The sequence below is a fragment of the Lontra canadensis genome, unplaced genomic scaffold, assembly GCF_010015895.1.
Source record: "Lontra canadensis isolate GAN:19392208 unplaced genomic scaffold, GSC_riverotter_1.0 scaffold122, whole genome shotgun sequence".
In the NCBI taxonomy this organism is placed as follows: Eukaryota; Metazoa; Chordata; class Mammalia; order Carnivora; family Mustelidae; genus Lontra; species Lontra canadensis.
This window is the reverse complement of record NW_022631116.1, coordinates 3,040,119-3,065,216: the sequence shown is the minus strand read 5'-3', so window position 1 is coordinate 3,065,216 and position 25,098 is coordinate 3,040,119. Positions and strand designations below refer to the sequence as shown.

General features: G+C 44.7%; 1 protein-coding gene across 2 annotated transcripts in view; it reads right to left on the bottom strand.

Moving 5' to 3' along the window:
- The window catches only part of ULK2 (unc-51 like autophagy activating kinase 2), an 82,183-nt gene extending 75,827 nt beyond the window's left edge, over window positions 1-6,356 (bottom strand). For both annotated transcript variants that reach the window (XM_032841340.1, XM_032841341.1), the window contains exons 1-3: window positions 6,224-6,356; window positions 4,895-4,987; window positions 3,722-3,763 (exon numbers count right to left, since the gene is read on the bottom strand). In XM_032841340.1, coding sequence (XP_032697231.1) covers window positions 3,722-3,763; window positions 4,895-4,987; window positions 6,224-6,313 — 225 coding nt within the window. In that variant the 5' untranslated portion in view covers window positions 6,314-6,356. The remainder of the gene's footprint in view (window positions 1-3,721; window positions 3,764-4,894; window positions 4,988-6,223) is intronic.
- Window positions 6,357-25,098: the final 18,742 nt, after the last annotated feature.

The window sequence follows — 25,098 nt, the reverse complement described above, 5'->3', positions numbered from 1 at the left end:
TGGTTAAAGCCTCTGCCTTCGGCTCAGGTCGTGATCCCAGAGTCCTGGGATCGAGCCCCACATCCGGCTCTCTGCTTAGCAGGGAGCCTGCTTCCTCCTCTCTCTCTGCCTGCCTCTCTGCCTACTTGTGATCTCTCTGTCGAATAAATAAATAAAATCTTAAAAAAAAAAAAAAGAAAATGATGAGAATAGGGATCCATACTACTTTTTCTCAGACAACTGAGCTTTGCCAGCACCATTTCATTAAATGAATCATCTTTTCCTCACAACACTAAAAATTACCTAGTGGTGGATATTTATCCTGACAATTGACAAGTATGCCGGTGAAGTACTCCTGACAATACTTATCTCATGCCCAGAAGGCTCAAAGATAGGTATCTTTTGAAAAACAGAAATGGTATCTCTCTCCTGCTCTTAAAAGTCTTCAGTGCCTTAGTGCCACTGAAGTCATAATCAAGACTGCCTGTGGCCCCTGCCAGCATTTAGGCCGTCACTAGCTACCACTCCCCTCCCCTCACCCCTGCACTCCAACCCCTGACCCAGGCTTCTCCCAGCTCCTCAAGCTCTCATCCTTCCCGTCTGCTCACACAGAAGACCTCTGCTTGGGGCTCTTACCTGCCCTTCTCCCACCTACCTAAGCCTGGCCGTCTCCCACTCTTCCTTCAAGCTTAACACCACTTCTTCACCAAGTCTTCCCCACCCCACAAAGTGGGAAGCCCTACTCCCCTCACCCCCATACGCTTTCTTCTCAAAGGTCTTAACTGTCCTCTTCTCCTTCACAGCATGGTGCACACTTAGAATAAGTAGCTATTTGCTTCGTGTCCTCTTCCCCAGTATGCTGGAAGCTCCAAGAGGGCAAGGACCATTTCTATTCTGTTTACCACTCTATTCCTGTATACTCTCATTAACTGATCCAAGAAATACTAATTACAAAGAAATCAGTAAGAACAATGAACACAACAAAAGCATCACAGAATGGTAAAAGGAAAGTCACAGAAGAAATACAAAAAAGCAAATAAAACATGAAGATGGTCAATGCATTAATGATTTAAGGAAAAAAAAAAACAAAACTAACCAGGTCATTAAATCAAAATAAATTGGTACAACCTTCTGCAAGGCAACATGCTAATACCTTTTACCAGATGATTCCATGACCAGGAATTTACTCTACAGGAACACTCATTTAAATTAGCAAAGATATGTACACAGCTTTCTCTGCAGCACTGTTTCTAACAGAGAAAAATAAGAAACAACCCAAATGGCCACAGTTGGGTTTTAAGTAATTATCATTTAGCCCTCTGGTACTATGTTGATATGAAAAGGTATCCAAAATACACTAAGTCTAATAAAACGAGCTGCATTTATATAAAAATACTATTATTAAGTCCCTCACAATGCAAAGCTTAAAAATCTAAGTATAAATGATTATAGCTACATATATATATATTTTGAAAACTCAATTTATCTCTGAAAACTGCTATTTCTTTTCTAATTTATTCATGTTCACAATGATTATTTTAACTATGGGGATATATTAATTTTTTAATTAGGGAAAGCATGTTGCTTTTTAAGAGTCATCTAAACTGAAACTTGATTTTTTACAGTGTTGGAAGTTCTCAATTTATAAAAGTGTATCCATAAACTTTAGACAGATCTCCAAAATTGATGGCCAGGAAAAACAATGTTTGTTTCAAGTAGATAAAATTACTGTACTGTCTCTACCAACATACTGTAAGCAATTAAGGAAGCAAATCTAAAATATTAGGTCAAGACTGTTTACTCCTTAGCCAAATGCTCAAAAGTGTATTTGACTGATATTTCATAAATGTACGTATTTCTAGTAGTATACAATCCACAAAATACAAACATTTTAATGCAGTCATCTTAAAATTCCTGATCGTTTGATAATTCAGGTTTCTGAGTACTTGTTACTCCCAAATATCTCACTCTACAACCAAAGCTAGTGCTTAAGAACATTTTTCTAATAGAATGAAATCTAAGTATACTCTCTATTTTCTGAAAGCCAAATCTCCTCTGCAATTGACAGGATTGTCTGTGCTTCTCAAAAAATGGGAAATTATGAGTTAATATTATTTAAACGATTTTTGTACCAGGCACTGACTTGTACCACTTGGTGCCCTCTGTCTCCAGAGAGTAAGATGAACTACACAAACAGCTCTGAGGAGAATCAACATTTCAACCAGGGATGGTGAGATAAGTTTTAGTTTTGACTTTAAAGTTTTTTCCCATTTCTTGCTATGCTGCTTTCAATTTCTTAAAGGAATGAGTTACACCTATTTAAACAGATAATGAGCACACCCCACAGCACTCGCATAGTCTGCACACGAAATTTAAATTGCAATTTTGGGGGAAAGTAATCACACACTACAGTCAAAAACTTTACAACTCTGTGTGCTATTTATCTGCCCTGGTGATTCCAACGCTAGAAACTGAACGTAAAGAATCCAAGCTATGCTCAGAATTTATTTATTATCCTCATAGCACTTTCTACAATGGAAAAAAAATGAAACATCTTGTAACGTGGGTTTAGTTAAATACTTCGTAGTATGATAGGACTATGTGAAAAGTCACTACATGCAAAAAAGAAGCACATGAAGACGTTTTGTCCTTTTGTCTCATAGTCCATTTTATGTCACCCCACTAAAATTAAGCACACTGAAAGCAAGGACTTTGTTTTACTCCCGGCTTTATTCCTAATCCTTAGAACAATGCCTGGCACATAGTAGTCACTCCAAGTTTTAGAAAACAAATGAATTCGAGTAATGGAAGTGTGCACAGAAAAGGTTTGAGCTAGAAACACATACAGCAGGCTCATATAACAAGTCCATTTACTTTACTGGGATTCAACTGTCCAGACTAAGAAAAACAAAAGAAGGAAATAAAGTAAATCAAGCACTCTAGTCCTAGTGAGAATCCTAGCGAGAATCCAGGGAGAAGCCGAGTCTGCCGCACCCCCTCCCTCCGCCCCGCAGATCTCAGATCACAGTGGCTCTCACACAGTGGCTACCACCCTAGACAAGAGTGATTCTAGAATTTAAAACACAATATGGCCCCTAAATATAAGACAACAACTTACTCTGGTGCTCTGCCCCTCCCAAAATAGTAATTTTCTCCAAAATTGGGCATTTTAAAAGGATTTCCAAGGGGAAAAATATTGCCTTAGAAGAGAACCTCAGAACCTTGCCTTCCCACCTCCAAATAAAATTCAACTCTATTGTATGCCATGGTGATAAACACAGATATATCAGGGGATGAATATGTATGCTTTCTTTGTTTTTATTTTTTTCCTAATACCTCTATAATTAACAAATGTTGTTTTTGCAGTAAAAATAAAGCTCTGATTTTTAAATAGCCCACAACAGTCCTTTCAACATTTATTACAGAAATGGTAGGGAAAAAAAGAAATGTTAGATCTGGTATCAGTATTCCTCTCCTTGACCTAAAGCAACACTACTCCTGTAGTACAACTATAACTATACTCGTGCAGCACATTATTCCCTCTATCCCTCTACACTACTTTAAACAGTTTTTTAGTTAATAAACATGTAACTCAAACTATATACCTTCCAACAAGAATAAGGCAATTTTCTATTTCTATTACAATCCATTTAAATTTGTAAGAAATAGCAAAGTTCTTTACTGACGTGCAAATTAAGAAATAATAATAATAATAATAATAATAATAATGAGGAGGAGGTACCTGAACATCATAGAGTGCTACAATATTTTCATGCTGAAGTTCCTGTTAAGGAAATTGAGAATTTAAAATATTTGTGATCGCTCTAATAAATATATCTTAATATGCAAATAAATACTAAGTGTCCACACACATACACGTACTATATACTCTTTCTATATACTACACTTCCGTTACTGGATTAGAACAATTCAATCTACAAAGAATAAGAGGAAATGTGCCTAATCAAACTACCTGAACCCTAAATGCTTCTTCACCAAGATCGTTTCTTAGACTCTTAACAAGGTGAGTACTCTCATTGACATAATAAATGTCATAGTTAGTAGGACCAGACTCTCTGGGGGGGTCTTTCGAATTCAATATACATTTCTAAAAGCAATAAAGGCATGAAATTCCAAAGTGCTTTTTAAGAGTACATTATTTGCCTGAAAGAAAATAAAGCATGATTCTTAGCTCAAAGAGCTGTAATTCTTACCAAAAAGCTCTCCACAGAGTAGTAGTTTTGATGAAAGCTGGTGTGAGGTGAGAGCTCTATGTTTACATCAGCTTGGGGAACACAGAGTTAAATACACCCAAGCCAGTTTCTATTGCACAATTTTTCAGATTTTCTTTACTGAGCAAAGTGCTTTGTGACTTTCTAAGAAGTATGCAGTAAACAGGATTTTCCACATGTATTTGACTGGGTGACGATTTTTTTCCCCAAAGCACCTCACTTGGATAACACTGCTTGTGAGAGATCTAAAAAGACCACTTCCGAGGTAAATAAATTTTTTTTATTTTTTTTTTATTTTTTTTTCGATTTACAAGGAGAAAAAGATTCTACCCCCCCCCAATACTTAAGTGTCACCTGAAAGAGATCAAGAGAAGGGCTAAACGGATAAGAAGACTGTGCCTCTTCTCAAACAGTAACACAATAACTAGAGAAAAGAAGAAATTAGAAGCTAAAATCAGTCTTCACAGAATTCCTCTAAGCGCGGGCCACAGGCCACAAACATCTATTCTTAAAAATAGCTTCCGAATACTCAAATGTCTCAAAAAACGGAGCATGCAAAAATGAGAGCAACAGGTGAAAATTCTCAAACCTGGCTCCAAGCGCCAAAATTACTAAAGATGTCATCGTGCATTAATTTAAAATAAGTTTTAACCCAGTATGAAATACCACATAAAGCAACATACCTTTAAGATCTTAATTTCCTTCCCAAGCAGTATTTGTGATTTTGACAAGTTCTTTTTATTAATACTTTTAATAGCTACCTCCCAATCAGTTTTCTGAAAAGGAAAAGTAGTGTTACTCCGGGAAACTGTTTTACAGAAACATCATCTACAAGGTGTTCTTAGCAAATTCATAAACACTGGGGGGAGGGAGGGATGGAAAAGAATCTGAATCTCCAATAGGAAAAGGATTTCATAAATTAAAAGCTAATGTCCTACAAGACAGCCACTAAAAACAGTAACTACTAAGACCACATAGTAACCAGCAGGAAGTGAAACAAAGGACAAAGTTTACAGCCACTTTAAAGTTACAGAGAAATGCAGATAATAAACTGGAAGGCGGTATTTGATCGCCTGGCAAGATTTAGCCCTCTTTTAATTACTTTCCGTTGCGTTTGCGGTTATTCTCATATTAAAGGAAAGTAAGTTTTTATTACTCTGATAAGCAAAAAAACAAAACAAAACAAAACAAAACAAAAACCAGCCCACTTTTAACAGGCCCCTTGCGAACAACAAGGATTTGATTATTTCAAACGCCTCTGATTATTTCCACTCACTACGTGCTCTTCCCAAATTTTTTAGATTCGAAAACCTCGTGGGACCCTGTTTGTGGAACAGCAAGAGCTTTAAGACATTTTTGAATTTGCGTTCATGTTTACTGGGATGGAAAAAGGAAGCGTCCAACCATCTTTTCCACCCGCCAGTCTAACCCCACGAAGGGAAGGTGGTACGGGGCTCATCCGCGCGTAGAGGAACCAACGCCGGGAAATGCGATACCACCCCGCCCCGAGTTTGAGAAAGTCTCGGGCTAACGGGAAACCAGCCCGTTTTCCGCTCGGTCTGCAATTATCGACTCAAAAGTGACAAGCCTTGGCAGCCCAGGGCGCGGAAAAACCTAAGGTGCGTCCACGCCCGAGCCCCGAGCTGGGCAGGGGACCGTACTGTCCTTTCGGACTCGTATCCTGGGCACATTCAGGTGGAAAGGCACGTCCCCGCGGGCCAGGACGGTGAGCCCCTAAGTGCACTCCGGTTGCCAGGCACTCTGCAAGGAGGAAATCAGAGGCCGAGCGGCCCGTCGGTAGGTGGAGCGCTGCCTAGCGGCTTCGGCCTCAAAACAATCCTCGCCCGACCAAAACAAACCCCGCGACACTGACAGCGCGCACAATGGCAGGCCTCAGGGCGGCGATCCGACCCCGAGGGGCCTCTGCGCCCGCGGCGTCGCCAAGTTTCAGGATCACCCAGTCCTGCCGCGGCCCACTAGACCCCGGCCTCGCCCCCGCCGGCCGGGCTCACCTGGCGGTGCCGCCCCCTGAAGACCACGGCGAAGGCCCCGTGTCCCACGAGGTCCCTCTTGCTGTACTCGAAGTCGCCCACCACCTCCATGGCCGCGCCCCCGGGGCATACAGCGGGCGGGCGGGCGGGCGGGCGAGCGGGCAGCGGCGCAAGGCGGGCGGGGCTCAGCACCGCGGGCCCGCCGGCCCGGAGCGCGCCCACGGGCCGCCGGACTGGGGCAGCCGCGGCCCCCGGCCCGAGCGGACACTCATGCCGAGAGGCCGGAGCGGAAACGGGGAAGGCCTCCGCGCGGGGCCGGGGTCAGCGAGGCCTGGCCCGGCCCCGGCCGCTCCTCATGGCCCGGCCCGCCGCCGGCCGAATGCTCCCTTGGCGAAGCGGCCTCAGCGCTGCCCGGCCAGGGGCGCCGCAGCCGTCACTGTGCGCCCCCGGAGCCGCACGCGCGACGGGGAAAGGTGCGGGGCTCGGTCCTCCCCATTCCCAGCTCGTCCGGCCGCGTCGGCCCCCTCAGCCCCGGGTGCTGCTGCGGAGGCGGCCGCCGCCCTAGGACCAGCACAACCACGGTCCGTGCGCGCCTCCCTGCCTCGCAGCGAAGCCCAACGTACACGCGCGCGCCGGCCGCTCCCGAGCCGACTGCCGGCCCTCCGCGACGTCAGCACGTCTTGTAGGACGCAGCGCCCGCCGAGGCCCGCTCCCTCCGCCAGGAAAATGAGTGCGCGCGGATCCCGGGGCGCGGCGCTGCCGTGGAGGCCGGTCCCACAGTCCCTCGCCCAGGTGGGGAAGGAGGGTGCGAGTCGTTGGAACCACAGCTCGTTACGCGCTGCAGCCTTCGTGCAGGGCCTGGGAGCAGATTCGAGCCTGCTACGCCCCGGGCTGGAGCCCACTGGGAGGCGGGCTTCGGGAAAGCGGGTCTTGAACTCCCAACTGCAGGAGGGACCGGGCGTCTCTTGCGCAGTACAGACCTCAGGGAACCGGTCAGAGCAAAGGAGCATATCCTAGAGTCTGGCTTTCCCCGCGCCCTCTGAAAGCGGAGGTCGTGCTGCCAAGCTGCGTGTCTTCCCCGACCTGTCTGGGTTTACTCCCCAGGGTCCCGGAAGATGTGGTCGGGCAGGGGTTTTGCACATTTGGGGGGTGCCTTGACTTCTGTGAGAAGCTGAGGACTGCTCAAGACCCTCTTCCCGGAGAAATGTTTATGCACGCAGACTCGGTATTGAATACATTTTCCACGGCCCTAATAATGAGAACCCCTGCTTCTAGCCCCCAGATATCCTGCTAGTTTGCTCTCAGGCTTACCTTTGAATAGCTTTATGGGAGCTTGCTTTTCTCCCTGATTATTGAAGTTCAAGTGTCAAAGAACTTACCTGGCAACTTTCCTCAAGGAAGAGTCTTACAAAACCTTTTTATAGACAATAAACTTAAAAATATCTTAGAAAACTCAGACCCCATATATCCTGGTACGTTCAGTTGTTTAGTATATTTGCGCTCAGGTTATCCCCTACTACCAGAATTACATTTCCCACCCCAGGTCCATCGCGGCAAACTGACCTGAAGGTGGCACAGAGACACTAAGAACCTCCAGCTGGAATTCTCAGAGGAAGAACCTCCCTTCCTCAAACCTTCAAAATGTAGGGTCTTGGAACTCTTCTATCACTTCTGTGCATACCTACGTCATTCTACCCCTATCTCAAAATCTAGCCCAGGTGAGTGTTGGACACTATGGAGATCTGGAGCCTTCCAAACGGAAAAGCAAATGAAGCAAATATGCACAGAAACACAAAAACTCATCTGGAAATGATTCTTTCCCTGTTTGAAAGCTTCTTCGTTGTAAATGTTTAAATATGGATATTTAAATAGGGTATAGGATATTTTTAAAGGATTTTTTGTATTTATTTGAGAGAGAGAGAGAGAGAGAGAGGCTCGGGATCGATTTCAGGACCCTGAGATCGTGATCTGAGCCAAAAGCAGAGGCTTAACAGGCTGAGCCACCCAGGTGCCCTGGAATATAGGATTTAATGTGCCAATCCCCCCACCACCACCACCAAAAAAATAGGTCTTCAGGAATGCGTCTTATGAGCTGTAGGATTCTGAATGTTACTTATAACTTCCTGTGGCTCAGTTTCCTCACTTGTAAAATGAAGACAGTAACTGCCTCATCAGGTCCATCAAGTGAGTTAAGCATGTGAAGCATTTAACCAGTGCCTGGGTTATCCAAAGAACAATTTAAGAAACTGCCAGGTAAGTAAAGTGAAGTCAAAGCTTTAGGCGGTACTTCCCAAATCCCAGACCGGTGCCCTTAGGACGGTTCCCCCGTCCCTCTTCTGTGTACTCCCCCAGTAGCTCTCCTGTGAACAAAATCAAAGCTGTTCAGCTCCAGGGATGGACCATCTATACCCACATAAGGGTGGTTTATCAAACACATGTCTGGAGAATTCTTCCTATTCTTTCTACAATTCAGAATTGTTCCCTACAGGAACAATTAGCATACATTTTCTGAATAGCAGGGAGCAATGGGGAGGTATACATCTAGACTAGGTCTGGCAGCCTTTCCCATGTTGTACTTGGCAGTCAGCCTCTTGGGGAGCACAGGGGGTACTTTCCCAGGCTGCCCAGAAGTAGCTGAAGATGCTGTCTTCAGGGTCTGTGTGCCAAGACGCCCCTCTGGGAGTTAGTACCAGCCGGGAGCAGCACTCTGACTTTCCTGCTGGTCACCTCACTGTCCAGATGAGGACAGGTATACTCTTTGTCATTTAAGTCAATGTATATTTTACACATATCTGTGTCTCAGACCTTTTGTCATGAGACATAATTCATAACCTAGCCTTGTTCACAAGGTCCTATCCACTAGGAGTTGATGCTCACTATAATTAATATACAATTTTGAGCTGTTTATATTTAATGTCATTAAAATTACATCCCCAGGGGCGCCTGGGTGACTCAGGGGGTTAAAGCATCTGCCTTCGGCTCAGGTCATGATCTCAGGGTCCTGGGATGGAGCCCCACATCAGGCTCTCTGCTCCGCGGGGAGCCTGCTTCCTCCTCTCTGTCTGCCTGCCTCTCTGCCTACTTGTGATCTCTGTCTGTCAAATAAATAAACAAAATCTTTAAAAAAAATTACCTCTCCACACTAGGACATTACAAATTTTATTTGACAGAGAGAGAGAGAGAGAGCACTAGGAGGGGGAGTGGCGGGCAGAGGGAGAAGTAGGCTCCCCACTGAGCAGAACCCTGGGATCATGACCTTAACCAGCTGAGCCACCAGGTGCCCCTCAAATCCAAATTCTTAAGGAAGGGATTCTGATTGGCCCACCTTAGATGAGGTGCACTGAACAATCATCTTAAAGCCAGGGACTGGAGATGAGGGAGGCAATCCAAGCTGTGTAACTAGGACTGTTCCCAAGGCAATTCCGCAGGTGCAACAGAGAGGTGGGGCAGGGGGTGGGGTGGGAGGAAGGTCAGAGAGATGCTCCCAGAAGAAGGGACTAGACGGACAACCCATAAAGTATTTACCATGGGTCAAATTCAGGCTTTCTTCAGGAATGGAGGCAAAGGGGATTTTAGTTTGCTTCTGAAATCACTCAGCGTGACTAATCTGAATCACTTTCATTGGTCTTAATTTGTCCAGTTTAACTCTGTGTGTGCGCATGAGTATAAATGTGCCTATTGATAAGCAATTGAAATGCGTCAGTGCTAGTTAGTAAACTGCATAACAGTAACCTCAATGAGAGGTAAAATGAATTACTAACATAAATTCTAGTATAAACTTCATCAGCCAAATGCTGTAGGATGTCATGGTGAGAAAAGCGCCTCTTGGAAAGTAAATGTGAGGAACGTTCGCAGCCCAGTCTCCTGGGCAGGGAGGTACTGGAGGTTTAGGAGAATTGCTCATTTATCATTCTCTTCAAATGACATCATTGCTTCTATTTCAGTTCTATTGTTTCTACTCTGATCCTGCTGCTGAGGCTTTGAATTCTTGGGAATAGTTAGTATGCAGGGCTTTGGCATTTATACATGCATGAATTTATAATAAATTATTGAAATAAACACATAAAATGAAGAGACAACAAGACTTGGATATATTTTGTAAAGCTTTTAGGAAATATCATAGTCACAATTCTTCTGAATCATAAACAGACTTCTTTCGGTATTATACCCAAAATAGGCTTCAGCCTAGGAATTTGCTGGTAATATGACAACTCTGATAATATGACAACAGCAAGGAGAATCTTTCCATATTGTTCAAGAACTGGAATAAAATTTGCATTTCTAAAATGACAAACAGTTTGATTATTTCACCCAAGATCCCGAGTAGCTTATTTTTGCTATTGCCATAACTGTTGGACCCAAATGGTGCTCACAGTTTGGATCATTAAAAGTTAAAACTGCCGGTGGTGCCTGGTGGCTCCATCATTAAGCGTCTGCCTTTGGCTCAGGTCATTGATCCCAGAGTCCTGGGATCAAGCCCCGCATCCGGCTTCCTGCTCAGCAAGAGCCTGATTCTCCCTCTCCCATTCCCCCTGCTTCTCCCTTTCCCACTCCCGCTGCTTGTGCTCCTGCTCTCTCTCTCTCTCTCTCTCTGTCAAATAAATAAATAAATAAAATCTTTTTTAAAAAAAGTTAAAACTGCTAAACATGTATTTCCTAGGAACAGCCATAATGTTCTGTTCATGCTAACATGCAAAATACAGAATATTTGCAAACATCGCTGAGATAAATTGCAAGGAACATCATGAGTCAGTTTTTTCCAAATAAAGCAACTGAAATATTAAAACTCCTAAAAGAAATATTTTATCGACATATCCTTGTGATCTAGAGCTTTGCGCCCTCTTGTGAAATGCGTATCGACTGAAATGAGAAAACCCTGTCCCAAGTGGGTTTGCAGAAACAGGGGCTGACCTGGAGTTGGGCGCAAGGTGATTATTAGAAATTAACACGGGTGGCAGAAGGGGCTGGGAGAAACATTGGCAGAGAGAGAACTGGGATGCAGGCTTGACCAAGCCTGGGCCACGGCAGCAGAAAGCTCTGGAGCGAAGCCTCAGACTTGACTTACACTCAGCCCGAATGCCCCAGCTCACCTCATCACCAGATAGGGCTGAGCTGCAGGTGTGTGGCCCCCATGGGCCAGGCTGCTGTCAGGCCTGAAGGAGCAGAGAGCCGAAGGCTAACCGAATTTCCCCAGCCGAGCGGTGCATCCTTCCTCCCCGAGTTCTGGGCAACACATCTCCAAGTCAACTCCAGTGTTTTGGAAAACTTACGGATCAGGCTGTACAATTTCTACCATTGTCAATGACACGCCTATTGTTTCCCATACAAGTATTTTTGCTTTGCTTTGTTGTTGTTAAAGGAAAAAAAAAACGGTTTATTTTGGAAACTTTCAGAGGGCTGCTGTGCTCCATTTGTCCATCTGTTTATTTGTGCAAAAGTACCAGGCTGTGGGGCGCCTGGCTGGCTTAGAAAAGTATGTGACTCTTGATCTCGAGGTCGTGAGTTCAGGCCCCACCTTGGGTGTAGAGATTACTAAAACAAATAAATAAACTTAAAAGAGGAGAAGAAGAAGAAGAAGAACAACAACAACAACAACAACCAGGCTGCTAGAATGGGCCAAGAAACTAAGCTTTGAAATTCTTCTGAATAGTTAGAATGCCTCTCTGAGGCTGAGTATTGGTTCTCCTGCCTCTTCTGTTTCTTCCCAAGGGCACCTGCCCACTGTCAATCAGCGTGTAGCTTCTCCAGCCACACCCACACCCACTCATCCCCCTCCCAAGAGGCACTGTGTTGGGAAACCAACAAGGGAGTGTGGTGAACCAGATCCCATCAATCCCAAGACCAAGGACCCTAGGGCTCTTCTTCCCCTGGTGGGAGCTGGACGGGAAGGGGAGTGGGACAGAGGGCAGGGATGGAGTAACCAGTCCAGAGGACCACAACCCTCCAGAAAACTCCCACAAACAACTAGCAAACAAAGGCACAGACCATTCCCAGTTCCACTCATTTCCTTCTCCCAGCGATGGGCTGGCCATCCTGGATTCCATCCTCTTCATAGTCTGGGAGTCTGGACCAGAGGGTTCAGGCTGGGGGCAGACCCCTTGTGTCCCGGCTACACCATCCCAAACTGTAACCTCCATCTCCTCCTTGCTGTCTGCCTCTTCCTCATCTTCATCTGGCTCTCTGGTGGCCCTGCCCTTCCTCTGGGTGATGCGGGAATTCATGTCCCTCCAAAGAGCCCTCTCCACTCTGGAAGTGGAGGAAATGGTCTGTAGCTCCGGGCTTATGCGCAGCAGACTTCCATCCTCCTGAACACATCACACCCATTGTCATGAGCTGCCCCATAAGCTTCCACTTTATCCCGCTCCTGGTCCCAGCTGGTTGGTAGGTCAAGGTCCAGTGAGTGAGCCCTTATTTTGCAGAGGTGTGCACTGGGAAAGAACTGCTCCATTGTACCCAAAGACACTTGGCCTTCTCCTGGCCATACTCTCTCTGAAACTGTTTTCCATATCCGTCTGCAAGGCTGGCCGGGGACCCTTAGGGCACTGGTGCATCTCCCCCAGGCCTGCCATCATCTGGCCATGGACCCCATGTACACCTATCTTAATCCTGTACTTACAGTGCATAATTGAAGGCTTGGAAGATTGTTTACTGGTTCTTATAGATGATGTGGTGCTAACGGGAATAGCATCTAAAAATCAAATCATACGGGTGCCTGGGTGGCTCAGTCGTTAAGCATCTCTGCCTTCGGCTCAGGTCATGATCTTAGAGTCCTGGGATTGATCCCTGCACTGGGCTCCTGCTCAGCAGAAAGCCTGCTACTCCCTCTCCCTCTCCCACTCCCTCTGCTTGTCTTCCCTGTCTTGCTGTCTCTCTCTCTGTCAAATAAGTAAATAAAATCTTAAAGAAATCAAATCAAATCAAATCATATATTGAATTTGATGGTCAGTGCTCCGGAAAAATGGTTTCAATGAGGAAGATGCATGTGAAAACCTCATTTTGTTTTGCACATGTGGTGCCAGTGTGATGCTAGGGAGAAAGTCTAGCATTTCAAAGTTTTAGAAAACTTTCAGATGTTTTCACGTGTTGCTTAGTCACTGTGTTCAGTCATCACTGGATGATGCAAGACATTTGCAAATCAAGTAACACACTTCAAATCTTCCCTTGATAAATGTTGTATTTATTATCCTGTGCAAATAAACAGCAGGGGGAGGGAAATAAAATATTTGAGAGCAGGGATTGAAATAATGACAGCGGGATGAAGACTTGGATCTCGATAGACAGCCTGTGATCCTAGAATGACAAAGCAGTTAAAAAATTATATCAGTTGGAGTGCCTGGCTGGCTCAGTCTGTAGAGTGCCTTTCGGGCGCCTATCTTAATCATGGGGTCGTGAGTTTGAGCCCCATCAGGAGGGTAGAGATCACTTAAAAAAAATTCAACTGGGATGCCTGGGTGGCTCAGTCGGTTAAGCGTCTGCCTTCAGCTCAGGTCATGATCCTGGAGTCCTGGGATCGAGCTCCACATCGGGTTCCCTGCTCAGCAGGGAGTCTGCTTCCCCCCCATCTCATGCTCTCTCTCTTTCTCTCTCTCAAAGAGATTTAAAAATCTTAAAAAAAAAAAATGGAAGAGTCAGTGCTTTACAAGATATTGCTGAAACTGCTGATCAATTCAATGGTCCTCAAAGTGTGGATTCCTGAAGATTTCAGGCCATTTCAGGGTTTCCATGAGGTCAGACTGTGATGTCTTCCATGTATTTTCATAAAAATATGAGTTGCCCTTTACGTTGTATTAATATTGGCACTAAGTGCAAAAGCCACTTTTCTCAGTAAATTTGTTTTGGAAAATATAGTTATTTTTATTACAATATGTTATTTGTACCCACTTCTAATGGGCTTATTATTGTTGTCTTTAAATAAATTAAGAATAAATTTATTTTGCGTTTCTTAGTTTTAATTTTTAATACAGTAAATATGTTGGGTCTTAAAGCTAAACAGTTTGAGAACCACTGGATTAATTAAGCCCAGGATAAAAGTGATTAAATATATAAATCTGAGGACAGGAAACTATGACAAAGGAGTGGGTGAAAGAGCAATAAAGAGAGATGGTATGCAATTAGAAATAAAACAGGGGTGCCTGGGTCACTCAGTCAGTTAAGTGTATGACTCTTAATTTTGGCTCAGGTCGTGATCTCAGGGTCGAGAGATCAAGCCCCACATCAGGCTCTGTGCTGGGCATGGATTCTCTCTCCCTCTGCTCCTCTCCCACCTCCACCCCCGCAAAAGAAAGAAAAAGAAAGAAAGAAAGAAAGAAAGAAAGAAAGAAAGAAAGAAAGAAAGAAATTCCAAGGGAAAATCTTGGTTGTTTAAATATAATAAATAAATAAATAAAATCTTTAAAAAAATAATTAAATCTCTGAGATTATTACAAGGATTAAGAAAGTATTAAGAGTTAATATTTTAAGATTTTATTTATTTTACTGAGAGAGAGGAGGCGGGGGAGGGGCACAAGCAGCTGGAGCAGCTGGCAGAGGGAGAGGGAGAAGCAGACTCCCCATTGAGCAGAGATGCCCCCACACACAAGCAGGGCTCCATCCCAGGACTCTGGGATCATGACCTGAGCCGAAGGCAGACCCTGAACCAACTGAGCCACATAGGCGTCCCAACAACATAATTAATATTAAGAGACATTTGATACTTATTAAGAATATTGAAATTATTCTCAAATTAAGAATACTGAAATACCTTATGACTTCCAATTTAATGGAGAATTCCTAAGGAGAGTTTACTATATTCTCTATGGTTAAAGCATGGTCTGCACAGAGCCCTCATTTAACTAGTGACAGTCAGCCACATCAGAGAAATGATCATCCAACAATTTCAAAACATTAACAAATCATTCACTATTTTCAAAGTAATTTAATAAATTATGCTACATCGTATACATGCTGATAAGAAGCTTTGTGGTATATTGTTTCATTTACTCAGATAATCAAACAGGATGTTTAAATTTATTATTATACTTGTATATTAACATATAACATTATTTATATTAAATAATATAATTAATAAATAAATAATTAAATTATTTATATTAAATAGAGGGGCGCCTGGGTGGCTCAGTGGGTTGAGCCTCTGCCTTCGGCTCAGGTCATGGTCTCAAGGTCCTGGGATCGAGCCCCACATCGGGCTCTCTGCTCAGCGGGGAGACTGCTTCCCCTCTCTCTCTGTCTTCCTCTCCGTCTACTTGTGATCTCTGTCTCTGTCAAATAAATAAATAAAATCTAAAAAAAAAAAATACTGTTAGATATTTTTAACATCACCCTGGATACAGAAATGATTAGGTCCCTGTCCTCAGTAGCCTCTCAAAGATGAATAAAAACTGTTCTAGTAATCTATTGCTACATTGTAACAGTTAGTTGCTTAAAACAAGAAACTTCTTTTTTTTTTTTTAATATTTTACTTATTTGACAGAGAGAAACACAGTGAGAGAAGGAACACAAGCAGGGGTAGCTGGAGAGGGACAAGCAGGCTTCCTGATGAGCAGGCAGCCCGATGCGGGACTCGATCCCAGCACCCTGGGATCATGACCTGAGCCAAAGGCAGACGCCCAACGACTGAGACACCTGGGCACACCATTTTCCTTTTTTTTTTTTTAATTGCTCACTGTTCATTCCATGCATTAGGAATTTGGATGGGGCCCATCAGGCATGGCTCATCTCTGCCCCACAAGGTATTGGCAGTGGTGGCGTCACTGGGGTTGGAAAATCCAAGACAGCCTCTCCTGGGGCATGGCTTGACCAGCTGGGTTGGGAGAGTCAGATTCATTCAGAGACACCCTCAGGCCCTCCTTCAGCCACTGCCTCCACCAAAGGGCAGCACTCTCCCAGCTTGCAGGTTTAGTTTTATCTGCTTTGGGTAAGGCATCTTGCACTCTGCGTGTGTATTCGAGAATCTTCCAAGTTGTCACTTCATTCTTGTTGCTTTTCTTTCTCTCTTTCCTTTTTTAAAGAGGCTAATTTCATCTCAGCGGGCAGTTTATTTATTTATTTTTTTAAAAGATTTTATTTATTTATTTGATAAAAGACACAGAGAGGGAACACAAGCAGAGGGAGTGGGAGAGGGAGAAGCAGGTCTTCCGCTGAGCAGGGAGCCCGATGCAGGGCTCGATTCCAGGCCCCCGGGACCATGACCCGAGCTGAAGGCAGACGCTTAACGACTGAGCCATTGAGGCGCCCCTTCTTTTTGCTTTTCAATACTGCATGGTACGAAAACACCCCAACTTGTGTGTCTGTTCTGCTACTGATGAGCATTTAAATAATGTCCAGTTCAAGTCTATTACAAATAGTGCGGCCGTGAGCACTCTGGGACATGAATCTTGGTGAATGTAGGTATGCGTTTCTGTTTGGCATATACCTAGCAGTGGAGTGGCTGGGTCATAGCATGCGTACTCAATGCTGATTGATACTCAGAAAGTATATTTCAAAGTATATTCCAACGTCTACCCCCCCCCCCACCAGCCAAGGATGAGAGTTCTGGTTGCTCTTATCCTCACCAGTACCTAGTAGGGTCAGTCTTCTTATCACCTGGTGCCTCTGACTTGACAGATCAGCCTCCTTCTCTTGGAGAGCTGTGAGCCCCGTTCCATGCTCCACGGAAATCCCACAGGGCTGGTGTCAGAGGCAGAGGGGCACCCACCTCCCCTCACCTCAAGGGATCCAAACTTCCTGCCAATTGGTCGGATAGACAATGACCTGAAAACCGGTGGAAGTTCATTTGGGGATATGGGTGATGGTTCTGTTCTCCCAGCTCCCTCAGAGTCTTGTGGCATCCCCACACCCTGAAGCAGGAGACCAGAATCCACATCCCGATTCCTTCCTGCTCTGTTTCCCCTCATCCTTGTCATCACATACCCCAAATTCAGCTCCAGACACTGCACACGAATCATGTCCCAAATGCATCAGCCCTTTCACACCTCTGAGATGTGGCTGCTGTTGGGATCCTTCTGCCTCAAACAAAACCTCTCTCCTTCTTAAAGGCTCAACCCAAGTGTCACCTTTCTGGAAAGTTCTTCCACATTCCCCGGTCCTTTCTGGATCTCCTCATGGCAAGTTACCGGTGTCTTGCATCAGGGTCTTTGCATCTGCTGTTCCCTTAGCCTGGAACTCTTTTCCTTTCACATGGCCAACCCCTCACCTCCTTCTTGTCTGTTTTACCCCTTTGTCTCCCTAGTGTCTGTCTGCTCCCAGTAGAAAGGAGGCGTTCTGGGGGCAAGGATTTGTGTCTGCATAGCTTACTTCTCTAGTCCCCGTGCCTAGGAAACTGCCCAACAAAGAGTAAAGGCTCAGTTTATTGAACGAATAAATTTTGTCTTTTAATTTACCCGTCATGCAGTGGCAGGGGACTCCCAAAAGCCAGGACAATCTGTTGAAGGCAGAGCTAGAATTAGAATTAGAAGCAACGAATCCTATCTAGATGGAGTCCAATGAGACTAAAATGGTGTTTCAGGTGAATCTGGAAAATGAGTCAGGTGTCCTTGAGGAAGAAAGGCTCCTCAGAGAAAGTTAGCAGCTTGTGCCCAGATCCAGCAACCGTACAGAGGCTTGTAGGGCTGGGATATAGGGATTGAGTAACGGATGAAGGAGCTGAAGCCAGAAGGTAAGGAGTGACACAACCTTTCTTCACTCAACAAGTATTTGTTTATTACCTGGGCAAGAGAGAGGTTTGGGAGCCACGAGCGAACATTTATGAAATAAGGCAGTGAGAAGGGCTGAGGCAAGAGGAGAGAGGAAGTGGGAGCCATTGAAGCATCTGGTGGGAGGGTACAAAGAAATCTACCCTGATCTTCTTGTTTGTAATATTCATCTTTACTTGTAACAAAAGCAATAGCAATTCATTGTAGAAAATTTTGAAAAAACAAGGGACATCTAGTCTTTTCATCTAGTCTTTTTCATCTATGTGGCATAGATACCACATCATTTCTTGCCCCATCTGTGTATAATTTTAGAAAACAAGAGGGATCATGGTAGTGTGCTTATTTTAAGCTATTTTAAGGTTTATTGATGTATTCTCATATGTAGATTTTCCTCCCCCAAAATACAAAGTATCACACTATATATGCCGGCATTGTTTTTTGCTACTCTTTTTAATTTTCTTCTAATTTTGCTCACCTCCCTCTTCTTCCTCTTTCACAAGACACATGTCAGCAACCTATTACAGATTTTCCCCAGGCAAGTATGGCCATATATAAAATTATTTAAACAGATGCTTATAAATATGTATGTGGAAAACAGCCTTCCGGTATGTGTCAGAGTTTGACAAACACGAGATCACATAATAGACACTTCCCTGCATTTTGTTATTCTTAGATTATGACCTGATGTAATTCTTTCGGGTGAACTGGAGTCCATCTAGTTAACCCCCTTTTCATGGTTGCATAATATTCCGCAGTGTTTGATGAAGAAAACAAAGGCAGGAAGAATGTAACCCAAAAAGAATCATCTTACAACATGTGGCCCTCTGATGCACATCTGAGCCACGTGGGACAAGGCATTTCTACTGGGTCTCACGACTAATGTTTTGCTAGACAGTCAAGGGTAATCTTGTCTTGACAGTAGCCAGACCTCCAAGGTCTCGCAAACCTCACTGTCAACGTACAGAAATTCCCCAGAGATTTTCTTATCCCAACCCCCTAACTGATCAGTCCCTCCTCACAATCACAGGTGCACTTCTCTCTGCCCATGGGTCCTGGCCCCATGCTTTAACAAAAGCACCTTTTCGCACCGTGAACCTTTCTCAAGAATTCTCTCTTGACCACTATGCTCAACGACCCCACATCAGCATGGAAGCAGCAGAAGACATTCAATCACCCTCTGCTGTTGGACATTCACTGTTCCCTGTAGTGAGTGTGTGTGTGTGTGCGCGCGCACGTATTTCCCATTAGAAACCATGTTACATTACATCTATACTTTATGTATCAAAGCTTTTACTTCTTGGAATAGATTGACAGGAATGGATTACTAGGTCTAAAGACATACAAAGTTTTTTCACTTTAAAGATTTTATTTATTTGAGAGAGAGAGAATATAAGGGCAGAGTGAGAGGGAGAAGCAGACTCCCTGCTGAGCAGGGAGCCCGATACAGGGCTCGATCCCAGGACCCTGAGATGAGGACCTGAGCCAAAGGCAGATGCTTAACCAACTGAACCACTCAGGTGCCCTGGATATATGAATCTTACACTGTAATGGATTTTTCCAGACTGCTTTCCTAAAATGCTACCACAGTTCCCATTTCTACCTCTTTAATATTTTCCACTCTCATGGCAATAAAATAATGTTTTGTTTTTCTCTAATGTCATTTTTCCTAGAAACTAAGGAGCCTGCACATCTTTTCATATACTTGTAGACCATTGGGATTTGCTTCTCTTGGTGATTTAATATCTGGCAATGTGTTAGAGGTCTTCTTAGAACTATATCTCACACACACACACACACACACACACACACACACACACACACACAGACTTTGTCATTTGCCTTGAAAATATTGTTTTTCCAAATCCATAATTTATGTATTGGCTTAGTTTATGGTGTTCCTCAAAACACATTTTTAATTTTCAAACATGTATCCCGTCCACTCCACCCCCCACCATCTTCTGAGTTTCCTGTGTGAGTTGGGAAGTGGTTTTATTTTGCTTGTTTGTTTTTACATTTGATTTTTTAATCCATCTGAGATTTATCTTTTCCTAGGGTAAAAAATGAAAATTTAACAACTTGCTCTTATTAAATAAGGCACCTCCATTTTGTGATGTCTCTGTCATTCCTTCTGCTTCTGTCTGCTGTGTTGGGCCCTAGGATGACCTTGACAGAGGTGGTGTGTATAACTAACATTCTGTAGGATGGCTGCATGGATAGAGGGTTAACTCTGAGAGTCAAAGTTCAAAACCAGCACAACGGCTCACAGCAGAATTCATGCAAGATGTCCTAGCCCTGGTTGGCTCAGCGGATGGAGCATGTGTCTTCTCATCCCAGGGTTGTGAGTTCGAGCCCCACGTTCAGTTTGGAGATGACTTTTTTAAAAAATGGAGCAGAAAGTACAGAGATTTTTGCACATATACCCTGTTCCCACATGTGCACGTCCTCCCTAGCTGTCCATATCCAGCCCCATAGTGGGACACGTGGTAAGCCTACGTCAACACCCCATTCTTCCTCAGAGCCCGTAGTTTACATTAGGGCTCACTCCCGGTGTTGCACACTCTGTGGGTTTGGACAAACGTCAAAGCTGAGGAAAGCTCCCCTCTATTCCTGGTTTGCTGGAACCGGTGCTTGGATTTTGCCAAATGCTCTTTCTGGTTTACCTTTTGACAGTGCCACAGCCTCAGGGAACTGGAGTGATGCCACCGGTTCCTGAGACAATCTCTCAGCCTGACCTCTGGTTGCTCATGAAATCAGGCTTGTGTGAATTCTCTGGAGGGAGACTCCCCTTGTAGAGCCTTAGGGAGGACCGCGGGGCCCCCAGCTTCTCCTGGTGTCCCCTGCTCACCATCAAAGCCACGCTGAGGGCTAACCTCAGGCCCACAGCTTCCACGAGCTTCCTTCCCGAGAGGTCGGTGCTGTGGCTGACCTCAGGCAGCTCAGAGGAGCCTGTTTTGGGCCCTGTGGTCAGGACAGAATGTTCACTTCCTTCTGAGTTGGGGGAAGACAGATAAACAGTTGTCACCGCAGTGGGGAGAGAAGGAAGACTCCTTCTTCCTTTGGCAATCACACAACCCCAGTAAATCTTCCCGATCAGAGATGCCTCAAACGAGGAGCCAAGGGCCCGCGTGGCCTGCTGGGTGTGCACTGTGGGAGCAGCCTCGGAAGTAGGGTTATTGGAGACGGGCTTTTTTTTTTCTCTTTTCTTTTCTTTTCTTTTCTTTTCTTTTCTTTTCCTTTCTTTTCTTTTCTTTTTTCTTTTCTTTTCTCCTCTTCTCTTCTCTTCTCTTCTCTTCTCTCCTCTCCTCTCCTCTCCTCTCCTCTCCTCTCCTCTTTTCTTTTCTTTTCTTTTCTTTTCTTTTCTTTTCTTTTCTTTTCTTTGCGACCATCTAAAGAAAACCAGCTCTTTGCCCTCTTCTGCATACACCATCGGGACCTCAGGACTGCATTACGAAAGGTTTCTCGAATCAGTGGACTTCTCTCTCTGCCACCAGCAGCTGCTGAAGAATCAGCACATTCACTTCTGCAGAGGACACAGAGGCCCAGAGAGGGGAAGGAAATGCCGAAGATCCCACAGTAGGGCCACAGCATGATACGGGATAGAACCTGTTTCCATGCCAACAGCGCAGTGCAGATACGGTCTGGCTTCCTGGGTGTGGCTTTTTCTACCAGCCTGAGGTTTGGACAAGTGGAGGAGTTCTCAGACTTCTTCATCTCAGGAACCCTTCAAGCCTCTATTGGTGGCTCTTGAGCTTTGAATGATTCTTACCTATGCGTGGTTTTGCGCATCACGCATCGGTGGTTTGGGAAACACTGGTTCATTGAGTTATGTCGATCTTCCAAATGCTGGCACATTTCGTCTGACGGTATTAAAAAAAAAAATCGTATCTGTTAATCCACTCGCAGCAGAAATGCCTTGTAAACATGGGAAGCTCTCCAGGTCACAGTGGCAAAGACCGGTGTTCCAAAATTCTAAATTTTGCTCGAAAACTCTCATTCTTCTATCCTTGGCAATAAATGCTGTCAAGTGTTTTCCTCTCAGGGCCATTGGCTTGCTTCATTTGGTTTCCAGCTTTTTTTTTTTTTTAAAGATTTTATTTATTTATTTATTTGACAGGCAGAGATCACAAGTAGGCAGAGAGGCAGGCAGAGAGAGGAAGGGAAGCAGGCCCCCTGCTGTGCAGAGAGCCCAATTCGGGGCTCGATCCCAGGACCCTGGGATCATGACCTGAGCCGAAGGCAGCAGCTTAACCCACTGAGCCACCCAGGTGCCCCTGGTTTCCAGCTTTTAAGAGAGTCAGGTCTGGGGGTGCCTGGGTGGCTCAGTGGGTTAAGCCTCTGCCTTCGGCTCAGGTCATGATCTCCGGGTCCTGGGATCGAGCCCCACATCGGGCTCTCTGCTCAGCGGGGAGCCTGCTTCCTCCCCCACTCCCCTTACCTGCCTCTCTGCCTATTTGTGATCTGTCAAATAAACAAATAAAATCTTATAAAAAAAAAAGAAGAGAGAGAGTCAGGTCTAAATACCCAGTTAGTCAGCTATTTGTTCGCAGTATTCTGTGACAAGTGTGGCGGGTTCTGCCAACAACCCAAACAATTGCAGAAGTGCTTTCCCTGAAGGCCACTGTCCTACTTGCTGTGCAGAAGTGTTTTATCCCTACTTCCCATTTTTGTCCCCCGTGATATAAAAAAACATGGACTTGAGGGTTGAGGTTTAGTAAAATTAATAATTGTTCCTGCTTCACCAAGGACATTCTTATGGGAAACTTTTTCTTTTAGGACAGGTGCACGATGGTAGAGAATACGATGACTGCTGGTCCAGCTTGGTGCCACTGTCCAGACTCCTGCTAAAGTGCCAAAAGTTTCGCCTACCATTGTTTTTGCCTTGTCGGTGCAAATATTCACATGGTGGAAAAGGCAGTTAATGTCTTAGTACTATTAGAATATGTAATTTTGACTGTGCAGACCTCCTGATAGGGTCTCAGGGCAGTCAGGCACTTGTGAATCAGAACTTAGGGATTGCTGGGCTAGTACAAGAAAGGAATATCTCAACGTCAGCCTCTTGCCAGGAGCAAGGAATATATTTTACTTGCCTAAGGCATAGGAAGACTTAGTCCTGATTCTGGGAAGATGGGCCCAGAAGACCATTAGCTTGGCCTCATTTAAAGCAAGTGTTTTGTTTTTGTTGTCTTTCCTCCAGCATCTCCTGGGCCATACTGCTTGGATCAACCCCAGCCCTTTCCTGGGAAGAGCTCACTCACATCTGGTGAAGCAGACCAGTCCAGAACCAACCCTCCATGACTCTATATTGGATGCTGTGTGACGATGTGCTCAGGAGAACTCAGACAAACTGGGCACCAGGGAAGGTTTTCAGAGTAAGAGGCAGAGGAGGAAGTGAGCCAGTACTTAGAGGCGAGAAGGACTTCTTTAGGCAGAGTGTGGGGGAGGACATTTTAAACTGTAGGCTTTGCTTGAGCAAAGAAAGGCATGGGCTCAGAGGTGTGAAAGCCCATTGAAGAAAGAGTACAGAGAGGTATGGTTTAAAGTCTAGTGCTCTAAGATCAAGGCGGCTAGAACAGTCAGGGCATTAAATGCTATATAAGGAACTTGGGATTTATTCAGCAGCAACAGGGCTCATTAATGGTACCAGTGATCTTATATTTAAGGCAAATCCTTATTTTCCTAATGAATACATCTTTAAAAATTAAGGGATCGGGGTGCCTGGGTGACTTAGTCAGTTAAGCATCTGTCTGACTTAGGTCATGATCCCAGAATCTTGAGATCAAAGCCCGCACTGGGGTCCCTGCTGAGCAGAGAGCCTGCTTCTCCCTCTCCCTCTGCCTGCTGCTCTGCCTAAAAATTTTTTCTAAAAAAAATTTTTTTTTTTAATTAAGGGATCAATCCGTGTAAATTTAAACTTTTAGGAATGTCGATGAAATAGTCAGATGTCAAATTATAATATCTAATTTATTTAGTTATACATGCATATTTAAAATAACATTATATACACTAATACATTAATACAAAATATTGCTTTTTCCCCCCATTCTTACATGTCAAGTAACAATTTTATTCAAAGTCTCTACATGCATCTTGGACGTCAATGTCTTCATCATATCCAGAGTCACTTTCTTCAAGTGTATATCCTTCAATTGCTTCGAAGTTGTCTGAGATGCAGCATTTTAAAATACTTGTCTGGCACTGTCATTGGAAAGTTTGATCCAAGTCACATTAGGACAATTCTGCCCCATCCCCAACTTTTCATGTAGGTGCAGGTTTACAATCCTTAGAGCAAAAGTATTCACTTATTGCTTTTTTTGAAGTTGCTCCTTGAAAGGCTGGTTTACAAAACCTAACTCTTGTAATAGTGATGGCATAACCCTGGAATAATTACGAAGTTTCTTCCCACCCCCCCCTTTTCACCCATCTCAGTAGGAGGAGTCTGGCATCGTTTATCATTATGGGGGGCTAAAATGTGAGGAGAGATCAGAGGTAGTAGAGCAGATGCAGGAGATGACAAGACCTCGTTATGGTGTGACTGAAAAGTAAAGTATTTTTGAGAACGAAGGAGGCCAAAGAGCTCTAAGCTGGGTTCCTGGGTAGGATCATCCTCATGGACAGAGAAATGTTTTAGGGGTGGGAATGAAGCAGTGATGTATCAAGGCCTCGGAGATAGCTGGGAATGTCCTGGAACCAGGCAGGGGGTAGAGGTGAGAGCATAGCCTCCCCATGTAGCAATGGAGGCTGTGCAGCAAGGATATGGAAACAGCTCTGGCCAGCAGCGGGCAGTCATGCCAATATGCCAATATGGAGTCCTGGTCCAGTTGTGCAGGGAAGGGGGTGTTGGGACTGGGAAGAAAGGGTATCTTGAGGAAAGAGGTACATGCAGAATGGACACATTCTGCAGAAAGACTGAGATGATCGGAAGTCTGTGACTCACAAAGAGGGGTCCACCTAGACTGCCCACAACAGGTTCCTCGTGCTTTCTCATTAATACTCATCGCATGAATCGTCCTAGTTTTCTAGACTGCAAAGAAGATGGGCAGTATGTGTGTTCTGGGGACTGCTGTACCCCCAGTAACGAGAAGAGGCATATAACAAGTCCCCAGGAAATACGTGCTGAAGGAAGAAACGGGGAGGAGGGAGACAGAGTGGGCAGAAAGGAAGAACAAGGTACTAGTGTCCAATGGGAGGGACTTGAAAAGGACGACA